This window comes from Barbatula barbatula, assembly GCF_947034865.1.
Source record: "Barbatula barbatula genome assembly, chromosome: 15".
Taxonomy (NCBI): Eukaryota; Metazoa; Chordata; class Actinopteri; order Cypriniformes; family Nemacheilidae; genus Barbatula; species Barbatula barbatula.
Window position 1 is genome coordinate 22,290,352 of NC_136778.1, and position 20,000 is coordinate 22,310,351.

The window sequence follows — 20,000 nt, forward strand, 5'->3', positions numbered from 1 at the left end:
TAAATCATGATCATTCTTACCACAAAACTATAATATCCCCACAATATATTGTTATACAAGGGGATACAATTGTGCTGAATCCTAAATATCTTGAATGATGCAAATAAAGAACAATGTTAAATTAGATTACATTTACATAAAATATCCTAATAAAAAAATCTACATGTGTCTACATAAAAACATGTAAATACACTTTAGCTACATTCAAACTGTTACACAACAGATATATAAGAGAATATGTATGTAACGTTTAAAAATGACAAACATGTAAATCACAATAATACTTGTTAATATCACAGGGATGTGATGTGTTTTGTCTCAGTCTCTGACCAAATGAAAATATTACTGATGTAGTTTCAAACACCTGCACAAGAATAATGGAGTGGAAACACATAACCAGGAACATTTACTTAATATCTGAAGTTATAAAAGATTGAAAAACCACTGACGGCAGATGTTGAAGAATCACAGGAGATTTTAAACACATCTTTGGCAGTGACACATTGCCGCAGGTTTGCAAACACAAATGTTCAGACAGTGGTTTGAGTTTTTAGTTGTTATTTATTAGTTCTCCTCTTGTTTATTAATCCTCAGCAGTTTGAGTTCATCTTCCAGGTGTTTGATTCTGTCAATCAGAGCATCTCTGTCGGCTCGAGCTCTCTGATTGGCCAGCCAGCGTGCTTCCTCGATCTTCCTCTCATACCAGCGCTCCATCTGCAGAGTCACCGCCTCAAAGAAATACTGTGTCACCTCCAGCGCGGGCACGTTCTCTCGCTCCCCCGCGTCTCCTCTTAACATTTGTGTGTCTTGTTTGGTTTTTGCTCTTTGTTGGCAAGTTTTCTTCCTGAGATCGGCGAGCGGTCTCGTTTTCACATCTGAATACAGCGCTTCATTCAGCGGTCTGTGAGGGTCACTGCATGCCCGAGAACGTCGCTTGGGCCGGACGATACACGCAGACTGATTCTCTGAAGGCTGCTTATCATCTTCAAAAGACAAAGAACAAGAATTTAGAAGACTGTTATAAATATCATCGTTTTAGTGAAAAACATTTTGGTTGTGTGTGTGCGAGACAGACGGAGAGAGATGAAGATGAAAGTGTGTGTCTCACCCGATGACACGTCCAAGTCAATCACATAGTAACCGGCGGATCCGTCATCAGCACATGAGGTCATGGCTGCGGTCCCGCCTCCCTCTTTCTCATCGCACTGGTTTGATTGACTGCTCAGAGCTCCGCCCCCAACAGCATCTGACACAGGTGTGTAAAAATGATGATCGCAATCTGAATGAGTGTCACTCAGTGATGAGGAGCGGCGTAATGTAGTGCAGACACGGTCACCGGAGAGACGTGTCTCCAAACTTTGGATCTTAGAGAGACACCAGTTCTTCAGATCATCGACCACAGAAGCCTGTTTACAGAACACAAGAGAGAGAGAGAGAGAGAATGGACTCTGTATTCAAACATACAAATAATCTCCAATAAAAATGTATTTCATAGTTTTCCCTTCAGTTAGATTAGATAAACAAGACATTATATTACAATAGATATGAACCAATACTGACTGAAACTTACAACTTTGATAAAGAAGGTTTAACTGAAACATTTTATTTGTATTGTGTCAAAATAATATATTGTAAGTTTGCTTTGCTTTAGCAATGTAAAGACTCTTTTTAGCATATTTGTTTAGAATCTGAATGTGTTTCTGGATGATTCATTTATTTGATCAATTGATGAAGGTTTCAAACAGCTCATCTGTTTTCAATCATTTGACAATGAAGGAAGTGGGTTCATCGGTTTTATTACTTATTACTGCTCTTGTCATTTGGGTTTGTGTAGATGTGATGAATGTTACCCGTCTTTTCTCTCCTTCCAGTCGTTCCTGCATGACTCTCTTGTCAATGCGATGTAAACACTGGATCCTCTCAGCAGAAACTCTCTCTGAAGTGATCTTATCAAGAGCTTTGATCTATAAAAACACTCGCACATGAATTCAGGAGTAAGTTTAATGAAGAGATGTGGATGATGATGATAGAAGTCATGAGGCCGTGATGAGTTGTTTGGTACCTGATGTTTGTTGCTGCGGTCCAGTTGACCCATCTTTGTGTTCATGAGCTGCTGTACTGTGTGAATCTCTGACTGCATGTCTTCTTTAGTGGCCGTGAGTTGATTCTCCAGTTTATTAATGAGAGGTTCACATCTGCAGCCGTTCAGCGGCGCCTGACGCACAAATAACACACAAAATCACAAATTAGGATGTGTCATTAACTGACTAAGAATCGCAGTTTCTTAATGTTAAGCGGGCTATAAAATCATCACGTTGGCCAATCAGAACGAGCACACGTGATTGAATAATGAAGGCATGAGAAGAGTTCACACCTGCATGATTTTTCCGTCTTGGTCTCTGTAAAGTGTGTAGAGCTGATAGGCTTTATAGTTATGAGGAGCAGTCAATGGAAATGATCTGTCAGCTTTACTCTTCTTCTTAACATCACTGTGTTTGTGTCTTCTGATGAGAGCGTCTGATGGAGACACCTGTGAAACACACACATTTAAATCCTCCTCATCGTGTGGAGCAATGAGTCAAAAGTCACCTGAAGTGTCTCGTGTACCTTCTGTTTGACGTTATTCTGCAGGTTTTTGTTTGGTGTGTCTGTGGCACACATGCTGTCGTTGTGCCGGAGAGAACCGTCACTGCCATGATGAGTGTCATTGTCCAACCCACTACATATCAGAATCAGAATCAGAATCAGAAAGAGCTTTATTGCCAAGTATGCTTGCACATACAAGGAATTTGTTTTTGTGACATAACCTTCCAGTACACAGAGACAACAACACACAGACAAGAAATAGGCAAATAAATAAGTGTATAAACAATTGTGCTAGAAATTATAATGGGATAGGATTAAGTAGATGCAGAGATGTACTAGGATGGAGGGGTTAACAATAAATATAAGGATATTGCACATTTTTATTGCATAAGTGGGGAACATTTAACTGTTCATGAGGTAGATTGCCTGGGGGAAGAAACTGTTCTTGTGCCTGACTGTCCTGGTATTTGCGGCTCTGAAGCGCCGGCCAGATGGCAAAAGTTCAAAGATGGGGTAACTTGGATGTAAGGGATCTAGAGTGATTTTCCTAGCCCTTTTCCTCACTCTGGATGTATACAGTTCTTGAAGGGTGGGCAGGGGAGTACCAATAATCCTTTCAGCATTATATACCCCAAATACTACTCACACTGTCAAGATCTAAAATGGATAAGGGGTCAGTTGTGGCCTAATGGTTAGAGCGTTGGGCTTGTGATCAGAAGGTTGCCGGTTCTAATCTCAGTGCCAGCAGGTCATGACTGAAGCGCCCTTGAGCAAGGTACCTCACCCCGGATTGCTCTGCAGTAATGTGCCACTGTATAAAAAAACGACTTGTAAGTCGCTTTGGATAAAAGTGTCTGCCAAATGAATAAATGTAAATGTAAATGTAATGCGGTGAGAATTCACAGTAGCATCACTAGAACCCGTACCCTGCGATACAGATTGAGGAAGTCGGAAAGGGTTAGAGTGCAGCCCCGCAGTAGAGCGAGTTGTACGTCTCGCTGAGGTAACAACCATATCATCTCCATCTCTTTGATTATCAATTGGGACTGGCACATTATCTACATATGTTACCAAACGTGAAGATAGATTTCGACTCCCACTCTCCCTGACCTTGCTTCCATGCCCCAAAACACTGGGCTGGGGAACAACCATTTCCACCACAAACCCATAATTTCCCTCCCTTGCTTCGGTGTCTTCCTCTACCCCTTCGGCACCTGGTAAGAGTCCCGGGGCTAATGAATTCCATCCACCTGCAGCAGGAATGGGTTTCAACTCAGACCTATGGAGGCATTTAGACGACCCCACCCCGTCTTGTCGTTGTACTTTGTATACATTACCAAGGCCATCCTTACATTCTACCACCTCAAACACATTAGGAGCCCATGCATCTTGAATCTTATTCCTACCCAATTAGTGACTCCTACAGTAAACTAAGGTCCCTGGAGCAAGTATATGCACACCACTCTCTGAGTTTACTCCCCGAGAAGGGTCTCTCTCCTCCAAACACTTACGCGCACTCTTATATGCAACTAATAGATGATCCCTGTGTTGCAATATCCAATCACTTCCACTCCCTTCCACTAACTCTTCCCCCACAGCGCCCAATAAAAAATCAATCGGCAACTGTGGCTTCTGTCCAAACATTAGTTCGTAAGGTGAGTGCTGTGTAGATTGGTGAATGGTGGATGGTGGTATTGTATGCACACAACAATCGTGGAAGAAACTGTGGCCATTTCCTTTTCTGTTCTGGAGGCAAGGTCCTCAACAAATCATGTAACGTGCTGTTGAACCGTTCACATTGCCCATTTCCTTCAGGATGATATGGTGTAGTGCGACTTTTCTGAATGCCGTAAAGACAGCATAGATGTTTAAACAACTCGCTTTCAAAACAGCGGCCTTGATCAGAGTGTATACGCTTAGGTACCCCATATACAGAAAACCACTTTTCGAGTAATACTTTAGCCACTGTCTTTGCTCTCTGATCGGACATGGGAAATGCTTGAGTGAACTTGGAAAACACATCCGTAACCACCAACACATTTTCCTGACCATTGCTAGCTTGTTCCATAAGGGTGAAATTATTTAATGCCTCCGTACGCAGATCACTGGGAAGCAGCACTTGTAAGATAGTCTCGCGAGTGGAAGCTGGATTTGTCGATACAATACGCCCTGGTTCTCTCTGATGCATCCCCTCTGCTTTACTAACCTCTTGAACCCTTCAGGACCCTGAGCCACTTCACAATTAGAAGGTATGGTTCCCTTTCTCCAAAAAATTAAGAAATGGCCAATCACAGGGTCTAGAGCCTGGAGTGCCGAAAGGTCAGATTTCTCTCTAATCGGTATCGTGTTCACAGCAAAAGCAAGAAGTTGTTGGTTATCCTGTAAGGTTTGTTGTTCTATCACCACTTCTGCCGGAACTACAGTCCCAGCATTATTCAGCCCATGACTACTAGTAAGTGGGGGGAGACGTGACAAGGCATCTGCATTGCGATTCGCTGTCCCTGGACGATACCGGATTTCAAAATCAAAGAGCGCAAGCTGGAAGGCCCAGCGCTGTTCTACAGCTGCCAACTTCGCAGTCTGTAAATAGCTCAGGGGGTTGTTGTCGGTGTAAACAATAAACTTATTTCCCATTAGATACTCTCTAAACTTCTCTGTTACAGAACACTTCAATGCCAAAAGCTCCAGCTTCATGGAGCTGTAGTTTGACATGTTAGTCTCAGAACGTCTCAACCCTCTACTTGCAAATGCAATGGGCCTAGCCCTACCCTCTTGGCCCTGGGACAACACTGCCCCTAGGCCTTGATGGCTTGCGTCAATTTCCAAAATGAAAGGTTTTGAAAAATCTGCACACCCCAAAACTGGGGCATGGACTAACCTATCTTTCAGGGTGCCGAAAGCCTCTTCACAATCTTCAGTCCAATGTTGTACTAACGGACCCCGCTGTTTTCGAACGTCCTTTCCACTACTCTGCAAAGAGCCCACTAACTTGTGCAAGGGTGCGGCAACTGACGCAAATCCTTCAACAAATCGGCGATAATATGAGGCAAGACCTAAAAAGGACCGTAATTCCTTTACGTTATCAGGTCTTGGCCACTGTGAAACGGCACTAACCTTTTCCTTAACTAATTATATTTCTGGAGACGACTCAACACCATTTCTAAACTATCCAGATGCTGTTGGAAAGAAGTTGAAAAAACAACTATGTCATCAAGATATAAAAGCAACGCATGGAACCTCTGGTCACCAAATATCCATTCCATGAGACGTTGAAATCTACTTGGTGCATTGCACAACCCAAATGGCATTCTGGTAAACTCGAACAGCCCGAAGGGTGTGCAAAACGCAGTCTTCTCCTGATCTCTCCTGGCTACTGGAACCTGGTTGTAACCACTAGCTAGATCTAAAGTGCTAAATAACCTAGCTCCTCCCAGAGCATCCAGGGATTCCTCAGTCCGCGGAAGAGGAAAGGCATCTTTCCGAGTCCTTGAATTCAATACTCTATAATCCACACATAGCCGAATTGCACCATCCTTCTTCTGAACGACTACAATCGGAGAGGCATATGGACTAGAGCTTGGCTTCACTACTCCTTGATCAAATAACTTTTGGATGTGCAGTTTTACCTGATCGTATTGAGATGGGGGCAATCTACGGTAACGCTGGCGTACTGGCGCCTCAACCAACAAAGGTATAGTATGCTCCACCAAGGGAGTACAACCCAAATCAACTTCCCCTCTACTAAGCACCTCACTGTACCTCTTCAACAGACTACACACCTTCGATTCTTCCTGGGAAGACAAATTAGGCCAAGCAAGCTGTGAAAAATCCAATGCCGGAAATTCTTCGGCTATCACGGTTTGAACCACAGCTACCTGCTCTTCCATGGATACTTGGGTATTAAACTCTACCTGCATTGTCGACTGTACCGAAGCCAAGTGGAATTCACAGCTTTAGACCGAATTCACCTATCCTGCCTCCCCACATTCACCACAGGCACTTCTAGCCTCCCCCGGGTTACTGGCAAGAAAGATGAGGATATCATCAAGTTGCAGGGCAGTTGGCAATTCTCTAAAGGCAAGGGTTCCAGCAAACCTGAGGAAACTGGGGTTTTCGTTACGGCATGTAGCTGGAACAAACTTCCACGTACCAGCTGGCACCAAAACCGCAGGTCCAAGATGAACCAGAATCAGACCTAACCGACCATTCTCCTTGACTCGGTCAAGCTGTTTACACTCCGCCAAAGCGGACTTCCATTCTTTTCCCGACACTCTTACTCCTGGAGTCTGAAACAAGGAATCTCCATGCTGTACAAACAGTTCTTGATAGCACTGATTGATTATATATTTATCCCAAGTAACCCTGGGACTCGACCGATTTTTCCCTGCTCCTGCGCTCCATTTGCATTCTTAACTACTAAGATTCCCATTCTTGGAAGCAATCTATTGAGAACTTGAACTTCTACCTCTAAATAGCCCAAATACGGGATAGCAAGGCCATTAGCTGCCTTTAACTTTAACCAATTACATGACTGTAACTCCGTTCCCAAAATGGGTTGAAGATGTTCAGTAAAAAACTGTTCGGTAATGGTAGTCACCATAAAACCGGTGTCTAATAAACAAGGTACTGATATTCCTCTTAGTTTGATTTCTACAACCGGACAATTCCCTATGAGCTTAATACCATTATCTATCTCCTCGCCCAAAGACTCCCCATCCGCTGCCTGGGCACCAGCAACGGAGGGTTTTAGTTTTCCGATTGATCTACTGTTGGTCTACCTGTAGCCATGGAATGGCTCTCAGTTCGTAACCCCTCTCTCTCTACAGCATTCTGGGATAGATTACAAAACCTAGCAATATGACCCGGTTTATTACAACGAATACATATAGGTTTACCATCCGGGCTGATAGGGGAACTTAGTGCCCTGTGACCGACCATCAAATCTTTTCGGCAACACACAGGTTTCCAGTTGTTTCATAATGGCATCTAACTGTGTTTGTTGCTTACGAAGGCACTCTTTTAATTCTGATAACTCGTCGACTGATTGTACAGGAACTACCTTGGCATGAACCTCTCCCACTCCACCCTGGGCACTATAGGAATGAGCACGGCGGCGTGGACCGACAATACGTTCCCCTTCCTCTATCCACTGTATCGCTTCCGTACGTACATGTAGGAACGTAAGGGAGGTGTCCATACGAACTTGTCGCTTTAATTCACGTCATCTCTAACTTGTTCAATGAATTGGTCTCGAAGCACGAAGTCAGGATTAACAAGGGATTTTGGATCTCTCCTCTTAATTGCTTCAACAAGGGACATAAGGGCATGAGAATATTCCGGCAGTGACTCCCCTTCCATCTGTTTTTGCTGGAAAAACTGTGTTTGTAAACCTACACAAGACTTGGGACAACCATAGCTTTCTAATAGAATGGAGAATTTTTTTTCTGCCGTATCTTTCTCCACAGAAGTTCTAAACTTAATCTCTGCCTTCGCCTCCCCTTCCAACAAATCAACAACAAAGAAAACTTGTTCGGGATCTGACATTTTACGTAGGTTTAAAGAACTACGCACCTCCTCTATCCAGTCCTCTACACCCATCAGATCCTGGGAAGATTTTCCTGAGAAATGAGGACACTTCCGTTCCCTCGGAACATAAACATATCGTTCTGTCAACACATGGAGGGAAGACTCAGGCATCGAAGTCGACGAGGAAGAAGTCTTTGGAGTAGGCCCAGATGAAGAATTCTCCCCCGGAGCAACAGCTGGGTTGACAACCTCCCTTTGACTTGTTTCTCTCGAAGCCTAACATTTTCTGCCTGTAACTGTTGTACCGGCTCATTTAACATCTGCATTTGTGCCTGCATTTCCTCTGCCATACTAGAAAGTGACCAGGGTGAGAGAGAAGAAACGAGAGAGAAAAAAAACAAGGCTTTAAGCAAGATTTTATAAGTCTGTTAACTCCCAGGAAGAGCAACCTATATATCTTAAGCCAAAGGGATCCCTCCAGACGGCTCCGGCTGCTTCTGATTCCAGACGATGATTCTGCTCTTCAACCACTGTATTTCCCAGTACAAAAGAAAAAAAACAACAACAGAAGACGTGCACCACACAAAAACTCTTGCCAACTACGCCAAATGTGATAAGGTCCACATTCACCCTAATTACCCATCAAGGCAATAAGCCCACTCAAGTTGCAAAGGAATGAACACTTCAGACTGTGTGTTGGTACACGGCTTCAGTTAATTTATTTAAGCCCAACAGCAAGATAACCACCTGACTCAGGCGGCAACCAAACATGTAACACAAAATCAAAACAATTAACAGATAGGCTGTAGCCAGCACATCGCGTCGAACGGACAAGGTTCTAGGCAGATCTAAAACAACCACCCTTGGCCATGATTAGTACAAGCCAAGAAATCAAATCACAGCACACATGTAATATCAACAGCACCAATACATTTGTGTCTTCACTGCAATACACCACCCTTTAGTGGCCAAGGGGACCATTAACCTAGAAATGGCGGCTACAGCCAAACGAACAAAACAAACAAAAGGAAAACAAAGTATAACAAATGACCCAAACAAATACTTCAAGACACAATTAACAGAGTTCAAATACTAGAAAACGAAATTCACATAATTCAAGTAATGGGAAAAACAGTGGTCAACAAAACAAACTCAGATGACACTGTTAAAACACAGTACACAATTAAAACCTAACACTGTAACAATACACTCATTCCAATCGTAATTATATATATATATATATATATATATATATATATATATATAATAAAAACAAACAATTACCTTTACAGTTCTTCCATCCAAGAGCTACCTTTACAGTTCTTCCATTCATGAGATACCATGTCACCAAGCAGCAACTGCAGAACAATATGCTTCACCCGTTATGGGAAACCTCATGGATCAAGGAGAATTACAAAGAATTCATACAAGATTTATTAGTCACCTGCCAGATCACGGAGTCGCAGCTGGTCTGCGGAATTTGCTACGGCACGATCATCGTCCTTACAGACCGGCAGTAAACAAGCAAGCGAGTATCAAACACACAAAAAAAAGACTAACTTGAACAAAAAGAAAAATGCCAAACTCAGTGAAGAGCTTCTCGCGAGTGTCGCGCTAGACAGCCATGTATGCAATCCTAACCACGCCCTGCTGTCTGCACTTTTATCCGGTCTCAAGCGGAACCTGCGTAGGACGCACTTTGCCGCGATGTCATCCGCTGAGTCCAACCCACTACATATATGACCATTAATAGTTCAAACAGACTCTGTTATACAGTCATTGTGTTCAATTCTTCAGAGTCAGTTTGGAGAAACAAAGAATAAACTTCAGCAGCAGATCCAGAAGAAACAGAAAGACCTTCAGAAGCTCAAAGATGCTGTTGAGTCTCACAAGGTGAGTTTGGAGCAGAAGATCTCAGAAGAGTCTCAGTGAAGTCTCAGTGTGTCTCACAGTAATGTGTGTGTGTGTGTAACAGCGGTGTGCACAGACAGCAGTGGAGGACTGTGAGATGATGTTCACTGAACTGATCTCGTCCATTGAGAGAAGACGCTCTGAGGTCACACAGCTGATCAGAGATCAGGAGACGGCTGCAGTGAGTTCAGCTGAAGGACTCTTGGAGCGACTGAAGCAGGAGATCGATGATCTGAGGAGGAGAGACGCTGAGCTGGAGAAGCTTTTACACTCACATCATCACATCCATTTGCTGAAGGTAACAGACATGTGAAAAACAGACCGGTGCTCTACAGATACACAACAACATGTGTTTCATTGTGTGTGTGTGTGTGTGTGTGCGTGCGTGTGCGTGCGCGTGTGTGTGTGCGTGTGCGTGCGTGTGTGTGTGTGTGTGTGTTTGTGTGTGTGTGTGTGTGTGTGTGTGTGTGTGTGTGTGTGTGTGTGTAATGGAAATTTTCTAGTCTAGCTTCTTGATGTGTCTATCTATATGTTTATGAAGTTTTTATCTATGTTTTCTTCTCTATGTTATCATGTTTTTCTCTATACGCGTCATACCACTGTGCATTTGCCCTCGAGCAGAGGCCAAGATGTTCTGTTTGGAATAACGGGCATCACTTCTCGGAAACCAGCTCGGGATTCTGGCTAGGGGGCAAAGGGAGGGGGTTTTCACGTTTTAATATATAAACTCTGGGTGTAGGAGGAAAGAGCGCCTTTGCTCTGCACCATGTTCATTGCTTATGATGCAGATTAAATGACAATAAAATACTTTGCAAAGTACCTGATGTCTCTGTGTGTTGCGTTTGTCAAAATTGACTCACCTTGATTAAGGAATAAGAAAATTCCACAACAATTTGGCGACGAGGTATGGGATCACAAGGCTGACGGAGAACGGACTAGAGTTGACTGATCATCCTGGACATAGCAAATCCAGCTCTAACCCCATACAGGGACGAGAGAACTCTACTCCGGACCCCAAGCTGACGTGATCCCAAAAGAACTCAGTGCAAGGCACAAAAAGGAAAAGTGGTGAGTCAGATACATTTCTAAAAAGTCTGTAGAGCAGGGACTACTCTGAAATAGTAGATTTCTAAAAGGTCTGTAGAGCAGGGACTACTCTGAAATAGTAAATTTCTAAAAAATCTGTAGAGCAGGGACTACTCTGAATTAATAGATTTCTAAACAGTCTGTAGAGCAGGGATTACTCTGAAATAAAATAGAATTCTAAAAAGTCTGTAGAGCAGGGACTACTCTGAAATAGAAAGAACATTTCTAAACAGTCTGTAGAGGGGGACTACTCTGAATCGTGAAAAATGGGACAAGGAAGATCCCATATGAATATGGATAAACCAACATACAGAGAAATGAGGAAAAGGTGGGGAACGGGAAGTTTACAAGGTGTACCCTATTTAAAAGAAAAAGGTAACTTTCCAGGAAACGGTACATTTAGTACCACAAAATTAGAGAAAATAAGAGAACACATGGGGAAAAAGGACATATTTAAAATGTCCAAAAAAGAAAGAGAAAAATATGACGAAGCGTGTAAATGTTTAGAATTATGGGAGAAGGAAGCAAATAGACGTGACTATGTTTTTAAAGAAAAGGCATTGGAAGAACTGCTACCACCGAAAACTCCATTGTACCCTGTTTTGCTTGAATATAATGATTTAACCCCTCTGTCTTCTTTACCCCCATCTATGACTGAGTACAAACACCAACCGGAGGATGATTGTGTCCCTCCTCACCGACATCTGAACCCGATCGAGGCAGCTCCAGTGCCCCCACCAGTGTCTCCACCAGCACAAGTGCCGTCTACACCACAGCCCGTGGTGCGTCAAAAGCAAGAAAGAGTGCATCCAGCACCGACAAACAAAGAACTTTTGACATTTTGCAAAGAATTCTCACCCTCAATGAAAGAATTAGAGAGACTGTTGAAAGTCAAACGGAAACCATCTGACCTGAGAAAGTTACAGGGTAAATGACCTGTGGAGGAAGTGTTTAAAGAACATTCTGGACTTCAACCTGATTCAGACGGACCGGACATTGGTCCGTTCGAAGGACATCTCAGATCCACCTTTCTGCGGAACCTCAGAGAAGAGCTGAGACGAGAAGTGGAAAAATCGTGCATCGAGCCAGATCGCGCGAGAATGAGCGAGATCGTCCGTCATGCTGTACACGCCGAAAGACAAACAGGCAAGAAAGAGCTTCAGAAGAAAAACACACAAGATAAAGAACTCCACATGGCTCTAATGAATATCGGAGGAGAACACGGAAGAATAGGAAAATGGCGAGGGAGTGGAGGTTTTAAACCCTCTGGCATGTATGGAGAGAAGTGTTTCAATTGTGGAAGAACGGGGCACTGGCACAAAGATTGTCCTGAGCCTCGGAGATCACGGAGGTCAAGAGAAAAGGTAGATGGAAGTGAGGAGGTGAGGCATCATTCCGAGGGTGGTGAGTATGATTTCCCTTAGCATATGCAATGAAGAAATGCTTTTTCCTACTGTATGCAATGAAGATCTGCTTAGCTCACATTCCATGATGAATGAAACCGCTTTCTGAACTTTGCTAAAATGCACAACGCTTGTGTGCAACAAACCGCTTGAATTTTTGATAGATTCAGGGGCAACGAATAGCCTACTGTGATTCACAAGAAGTGTTTAAATTTGCCAGAGTCTAAACTAGCTGTGTTTTTCCTAAATGCTAGTGGCTCTAATGTAAAATAATTAATGTCAAAAGGGTGCAATGTGAGTTGGGGAGTGTCAAATTTCAACACAGGTCTCTCATGTCTGACTGCTGCCCGATTCATTTGCTGGGCAGAGTCATAATGTGTATGATGACTGATTGAGCATGATACCAACACGACCCGTGTGCAGCGCTCGTAGATGTAATATTGAATTACGTAAGTACGATGTAGAATGTTTTGCCTCACAGAGCCTCATGACGTTGATTACAATGGTGTGGGGAGATGTGGGTGTTTTGCTGACAAATATGCGCACGCCATAGAATGGGTTAAAAGGGACGACGTGCAATTTTCAAATGTGTTGCATGCCCATCGTGAGAATCATGCCTGTCTGTCAGCAACAAGGGGACTTGAAGTGTTTTCACACACAAATAGTTTAATGATGCATGTTGACATACCAGAAATTTTGGTAAAGGTGCCCGTACAAATGTGGGTAACAGGAAAATATTATGTTTGGGGATTAGGAACTGTGAGCCTGCTGTGATAACACCCAAGGGTAATTTTCGTCCATGCAAACAGCAATACCCCCTCAAAACAGAAGCCTCAAACTAGAAGCCCTCAATGGCATAAGGCCAATATTTAATGAGTTTAAAAAGATTAAAAAATAAAGGCATAGTTGTGCCATGCCCAAATTCACCTGTGCGCACACCTTTGTTTCCAGTTTAAAAGATAAGAGAAAAGAACACAAAGTAAAATGTCTCCAAAGTCCAGCTTGCAAAACGATTTGTTCATTTTTGGGTCACGAAACTACTGACCGCGGCAGACAGCTGTCCGCAAAGCATGTCTGCAATTACAGACATCGCAAGTCCAAAAGAAAAGAAGCAATTGATATCATTTTTAGGGACCATTTCTCTGCTCAGACAGCAGAGCTCATTGCACTCACACACGCATGCGAATTAGCAAAGAATAAAATGTAGACATTCACACAGATAGTAGATATGCATTTGGTGTAACTCATGATTTTGGCACACTGTGGAAACACAGAAACTTTGTAAAAGATGATGGTAAAAACATTCTTTATCACACACGGGTTGCTGATATGCTATCTGCCATTATTCTCCCAATTGCCATTGTTGTGTGTGACTGTGACACACACACTTTTTATCAGAAACAATTTTTGCAGGAAGCCGACAAGCTGACCTTGCAGCAAAGCAAGCAACATCAGAGACAGACAGATTGTCTCCAGAAATCACTAACAAAACTTTTTCTCTTGCAGAGATGCAAACATTTTGCAGAAACAGCTGAGCGTGCACTCTGGGAGGAGTGCTCATGTATATACACAGACAATGTTTGGGGAGGCCCAAATGGCCTCACCTGTTTGCCAAAACATACTTTCCCTGCTTTTGCGATTTTGACGCATGGCCTAGACCACGCGTCAAAAGGGGGGATGTTACAAGGCAATGTGTTTTTGCTCTCAAAATATTTGTGCAGGTCAAAGGAGCAGTAGCAAACAGAGCTGACAAACCATTACACAGCTTCCAGCCAGGAGACTTCGAAGCAGTCAAAGATTTCAGGAGGAAGTCGTGGGAAAGACACACCTCCCACTGCAAAAAGGTGTCCAAGCTCCAACCGTAGGCCATCAAAATGGCATCCACAATGGCTCTTCGCAATGGTCGTGCTGACTCAAGCGACAGGAGGAGCGACGCTGCTGGAGCTCGCAAAGGGAATCAACAGTTCGAGTCGGGACGCATCGAACCCCGAGAAATGAGAGATTATAGAATTTTGTTTCTGTGCAACACTATATTCCAAGTTTAATGAAATGGTATGGGGAGGGACAGTGTTACCCTAATTCTGCTAGTTACTGGAGAACAAATATGTATTTGTGTAGAGGTACGTGTACCTCAGGTGAAGTGGTGGAATTGCTAAAGATAGGGAGTGGGGCTGAAGCAGGTGGTGTTACCAATTCTAGTGGGATTTTAAGAACTGTTTAGATAGAAGAATGAAACCTGTAAGAGAAAGGGCGTTGCTCATCTTACGGGTGAAAGTATAAAGATTTTGGTTATCATATATGATAAAAGGGGGGAATGTAATGGAAATTTTCTAGTCTAGCTTCTTGATGTGTCTATCTATATGTTTATGAAGTTTTTATCTATGTTTTCTTCTCTATGTTATCATGTTTTTCTCTATACGCGTCATACCACTCTGCATTTGCCCTCGAGCAGAGGCCAAGATGTTCTGTTTGGAATAACGGGCATCACTTCTCGGAAACCAGCTCGGGATTCTGGCTAGGGGGCAAAGGGAGGGGGTTTTCACGTTTTAATATATAAACTCTGGGTGTAGGAGGAAAGAGCGCCTTTGCTCTGCACCATGTTCATTGCTTATGATGCAGATTAAATGACAATAAAATACTTTGCAAAGTACCTGATGTCTCTGTGTGTTGCGTTTGTCAAAATTGACTCACCTTGATTAAGGAATAAGAAAATTCCACAACATGTGTGCGTGTAGAGTTTGCCGTCTCTCTCTGGATCTTCAGACTCTCTGTCCAGCATCACTGTCAGATCTCTCCTCTCTTTTGATGATGTCATCAAATCTGTGTCTCATCTGAGAGACGAACTGGAGCGTTTCTGCACACGAGGGCTAGAAAAGATCTCTGAGAGAGGTGAAGTATCATCCATTGACTCTTTACATCCATCAGCTGTTATCATGTAGAAACACAAATGATTTCATGAGACGTGATTGAGAATCAAATGTCTGTTTATTTCTCAAGTGAGACACACAGAGATTATTCTCAGTCCTGGACTCAAGACCAGAGATCAGTTCCTCAAGTGTAAGTGTCTCCAAACACATCAACACATCCACGACATCATCAAACACACAAACTTTACAGAGAAACACAACAATGAAGAATCTCATGACACGTGTGATATCAAGAGCTGTTGAGAGAGTCCAGAACAAATGATTTGAATCAGTGAATTATTGTTTGTGTAAGAATCTCATCTTCAGTTCATATGGTGTGAAATATGAGTTTGTGACATTAATGAAGACGACAGAAAGAGCGTCTGTACTGGACGACAGCTGACAGATGAACTCCTCACAAAACTTACAACATAAAATGATGTGTGTGTGTGTTCAGATGGACAGAATCTGAGATTTCATTCAGTTTAACAGCATCAATTGAGCCGAGTGAATCATATCTTGAAAACAATAATGACGGAGGATTCTCTGTTTGAAGTCTGATGTCAACAATGAAGAATATCTCAATATTTCTCTGATTTATCACTTTTGTGATGTAATGATGCAGATGATGTGTTTTATGTTCCTCAGATTCTCATCAGTTGACTCCGGATATAAATACAGTGCATAAACTTCTCAGTCTGTCTGAGGACAACAGAGAGATTACATACACTTACCCACAACAGCATCAGTATCCTGATCATCCAGACAGATTTGATGATGTGTGTCAGGTGTTGTGTAGAGAGAGTGTGTGTGGACGCTCTTACTGGGAGATTGAGTGGACCGGTCTTTGTGTGTATATATCAGTGTCATATAAGAGCATCAGGAGGAAGGGACGAGGTGATGAGTGTGTGTTTGGATGTAATGATCAGTCCTGGAGTTTGATCTGCTCTCGCTCCAGTTACTCATTCAGACACAATAACATCAGCACTGATCTCTCTGTAAAGCTCAGATCTGATAGAATAGGAGTTTATGTGGATGAGAGAGCAGGAATTCTGTCCTTCTACAGCGTCTCTGACACAATGACCCTCATCCACAGCATCAGCACCACATTCACTCAACCGCTCTATCCTGGATTTACACTTGGCTTGTTCAGTAAGGTGAAAATCTGTGATTTATGAATGTAGATGTTACAGAGATTCAACAAATCATAATTTATGATAGAAAATCGATGTTAATCAAATAATTTGTCTTATACCTTATTGACATCTGTGATAATTCAGTGGTTGATGTTTAGATGGAAAATGTCTCGATTAAACATGAGCGAGTGAATATTTGAAGAAAATATTGTAATGTTTCGACTTTATTTTGTGTAAATGATGTTCATGATGTGATGATTTACGGAGGTTTGATTCATTGATGTTGATGTGAATGATTGTATAAGCACATATATCATCATGTGTGTGTTTGTCTACAGTAGAATCACATCAATGCTGATATAGAGTCAAACAGCATCTCTGTCAGTGTCATATTGATGTTTTAATAAAGACAATAAACTCTCAAGACTTCTGTCACTTTACTTACCTACAACATGACAACCTTCTCACACATTTGATCTTTATTACTAATATAATTTAACATGTTTATTGATATTAATTTGTGTGAATCAAGAACATTTTTGTTACACACGTGCAGTGTTAAGGTTGATCTGGACTTTAACAGTAACATAAAGAAGAATGAAAAGCAGCAGACGGAGAACACTGGAACAGATTCTTAACTGCTGACCAAAGTCACTTGAAGAAGGACGATACTGATGGAGGCCCGATCAAGTCCTGAAGAGCATCACTGAACACATCAGAGCAGGAGTTGAGAGGAGAACTGAGGAGCACACAACATCTTCAGAAGACTCGCTGACAGCAGTTAGTGGACCTGGAATCACTGTCCAACACATCATTAATGAGGTTCTGCTATCAACAACAAGATCACCTTCACAAGTTTATCTCTGCTTTCACAGTCATACATGTAGATTGTTATTCACTGTTAAAGTTAAAGAGCTGAATGTGTTTTGACACGGCAAAACCTGGCACTCAAGTGATCCATCCTGATTTCCCCTTTTCTGGCCAAAGCCTCATTTGCTGCCTCCTCGACAACCAGCGCTACCACTTCTACTGGGACTGGACTGCTGAGATTTGGAGAGAAATTTAGGACTGTGATGTGTACTTAGTTCACAAATGTGAAATGTGTGGCATGTGAGAGCCCTAAACCAGGTGAAGTTTCGATTATAATAGATATAATAGGAGCTGCAGCAGTCCACAAAATCAACAACATCCGTGCTTTTCTCTTTCAGAAAGCAAGACCACCTGAAAGATCCCCCCAGGCCTGCGTTTGGTAAGAGTGTTGAAGGTAAATGATACTCAGGTGGTCATATGCATTTTCTAACTCTGCTTTTACACCAATTTCCTTCAAATAAATTCAGCTTTGACCACCACATCTTCTGCTTTGGCAGACAAATATATCTCTGTATTTGGTCAGCAACCAATCCCTGCACCTACATTTGGATCTACTGCTGCCTCCTCAGGTCAAGGTCGGTATTTCCATGGTCTTGCACCTTGATACTCTTGATTTCCTTTGATTTATGGCTTTTGAGAGTATGAGCATCAGTTATTGGTTAATCTTTTAGAATATTTGAAGGGGGCTCTGGAGGCACAAGAGGGATTTCGGGCAGGACCAGCGGCTCCATCGGCTCCTGCGGTCAGTCCAGTCATGCCAGTAGATATTCCCTTCAGTTTTGGTCAGACGCCTGCATTTAACATTCTATAAGAGAGAAACCTTTAGCACTGTAACAGTGAGTGACAGAAAATGCATTCAGCCCGTGGAACTCCTGGAGAGTGCTGCAGCCAGGGCCGGATTAACCATATGGGCAATTGGGCAATTGCCCAGGGGCCCTAGACCTCTAAAGGGCCCCGCGGGTGGTAACACCAATCAACGTGCACTGAGCCGTTCGCGTGACGGCAAGCCCTACAACACAACACGACTCAAAAAATGCAAACATGGAGTAGCTAAGTGGGAGCGCTTATCTGAAATTTAAAAGGGAGAAGGATATCAGGAACGCAGGAAAAATTAAAATATATACAGAAAATAGAGAATTTCTTTACGCTAGTAAACGTTAGCAACTAGTCTGCTAAGGCACCATCCGTCAACGAGGACAGCTCAGCTAGCCAGGACATTTCTTCACTGCCGGCTCTAGCTAATGTTCACAGCCCCGAGAGCGAAGAGCCCCACAGCAGCATCTTCAACCTACGACCCGGATTCTGCTGCGAGTGCGATCAGTGAGGGAAGCGGTGATGGGTCTCGAGTCTAACCGCCATCTGAACCACTATCTGAACCGCTCGTCTGCGAGCAGCACCTGTTACACATTCAAAGTCTAGAAAAATGTTCGTGTAAGATGTGTTTGCCAAATGAAATCAAGCATTTCAAATTACATACATGCTCTTCCCCATTATTTAGGATTCAAATTGTGTATTGGACAGATTTCCAAATGTTTATATTGCACTAAAATGTTTAACCCTTGCCTGTCTTGTTGAACTGTGATGTGACAGGTCGTTTACTGTTTTAAAACCAGTTCAAAAGAGTTTAGGAGCAGATGATACTGCATTTGATCCATTTTTTCCTTGTGGTGGCTCCATGAAAATGCTGTAAATTTTGTTTGTTTATTGTTGTTGCGAATAAAACCGCAGATTTCAAAATGTTTATATTGCGCTATAACTTGATTGTCCTATTGAATTCTGAGGTGACGGTGATTTCTGTTTAAAATGAGCTGTGGACCAAAATGCTACTTGATTCTAGGAGATGGATTCAATGGATTTTTGTTTGTGTCTTGTCTGTGGACTTCCTCTGTGATGGCTCTATCAATTCTATGTATTTGTGATGGGAGTAGGTGTTGTTAAATAAATATAGGATGCTTTGAAAGTCGTTGCTTATTTCTTTTTTGTGACTATGTAGTGGGTCAATTTTGCCAGATTATACTGATGCCGATGTGTTTTGTTTTCATAACATAATGACTGAGGGGTCTTGACAAGAGAACATAGTGGTGCATTTGTAGTTCTGTGAGCATTTGCACATCTGTACATCAAATGCACCTGATGGCAGTTAGTTATTGAAATATTGAGTATATTGACTGTATTACTGTAATTTATTCTGTATTTTGCCAGATTATGGTGATCCTGGGGTTGTGATGATGGGGCCCTTGAATATTGTTGCCCGGGGTACAGTGAAGTGTTAATCTGACAAAACTACAAACAAATTTCTCTTTATCATTTTTCTTTCAATGTTCAAAGTCAGCATTGAAACGGAAGAAATGGAACCGAGCAGATGCTGTAAACAACTCTGCTCTGAAGCACTTAGGTCAAAGGAAATCTGTGAATTTATTTAAAGAATGGTCAATCGAGGTTTCAGTCATTATTGGACGGTTAAACAACAAATTGACTGGCTGCAAAAAAAAGAAAAGAGCCAGAAAGATACAAATTGTTAGCTGTATGTGCTTGTTCATGGATCGGTCAAATGTCTTGTAGTGGATGAGGTGTCA

General features: G+C 42.5%; 2 protein-coding genes across 2 annotated transcripts in view; one reads left to right on the forward strand and one right to left on the reverse strand.

Moving 5' to 3' along the window:
• LOC306905086 (ankyrin repeat domain-containing protein 6-like) overlaps positions 1–8,283 on the reverse strand; it is a gene marked incomplete at its 5' end in the record, with an annotated part of 8,940 nt that extends 657 nt beyond the window's left edge. Inside the window, 8 exons of the mRNA XM_079475469.1 lie at positions 1–983; positions 1,109–1,406; positions 1,851–1,964; positions 2,063–2,215; positions 2,375–2,530; positions 2,608–2,807; positions 6,578–6,872; positions 8,158–8,283. The exon at positions 1–983 is cut by the window's left edge and continues 657 nt beyond it. Coding sequence (XP_079331595.1) covers positions 565–983; positions 1,109–1,406; positions 1,851–1,964; positions 2,063–2,215; positions 2,375–2,530; positions 2,608–2,807; positions 6,578–6,872; positions 8,158–8,283 — 1,761 coding nt within the window. The 3' untranslated portion in view covers positions 1–564. The remainder of the gene's footprint in view (positions 984–1,108; positions 1,407–1,850; positions 1,965–2,062; positions 2,216–2,374; positions 2,531–2,607; positions 2,808–6,577; positions 6,873–8,157) is intronic.
• A 339-nt stretch (positions 8,284–8,622) lies between these two features.
• Positions 8,623–15,545, forward strand: LOC306905087 (uncharacterized protein; the record flags this gene model as incomplete). The annotated part of the gene is made up of 4 exons (XM_079475470.1): positions 8,623–8,730; positions 9,889–10,005; positions 10,088–10,321; positions 15,248–15,545. The coding sequence occupies 4 exons, from the start codon at positions 8,623–8,625 to the stop codon at positions 15,449–15,451; spliced, it is 663 nt and encodes a 220-aa protein (XP_079331596.1). The 3' UTR covers positions 15,452–15,545.
• Between the last annotated feature and the right edge of the window lie 4,455 nt (positions 15,546–20,000).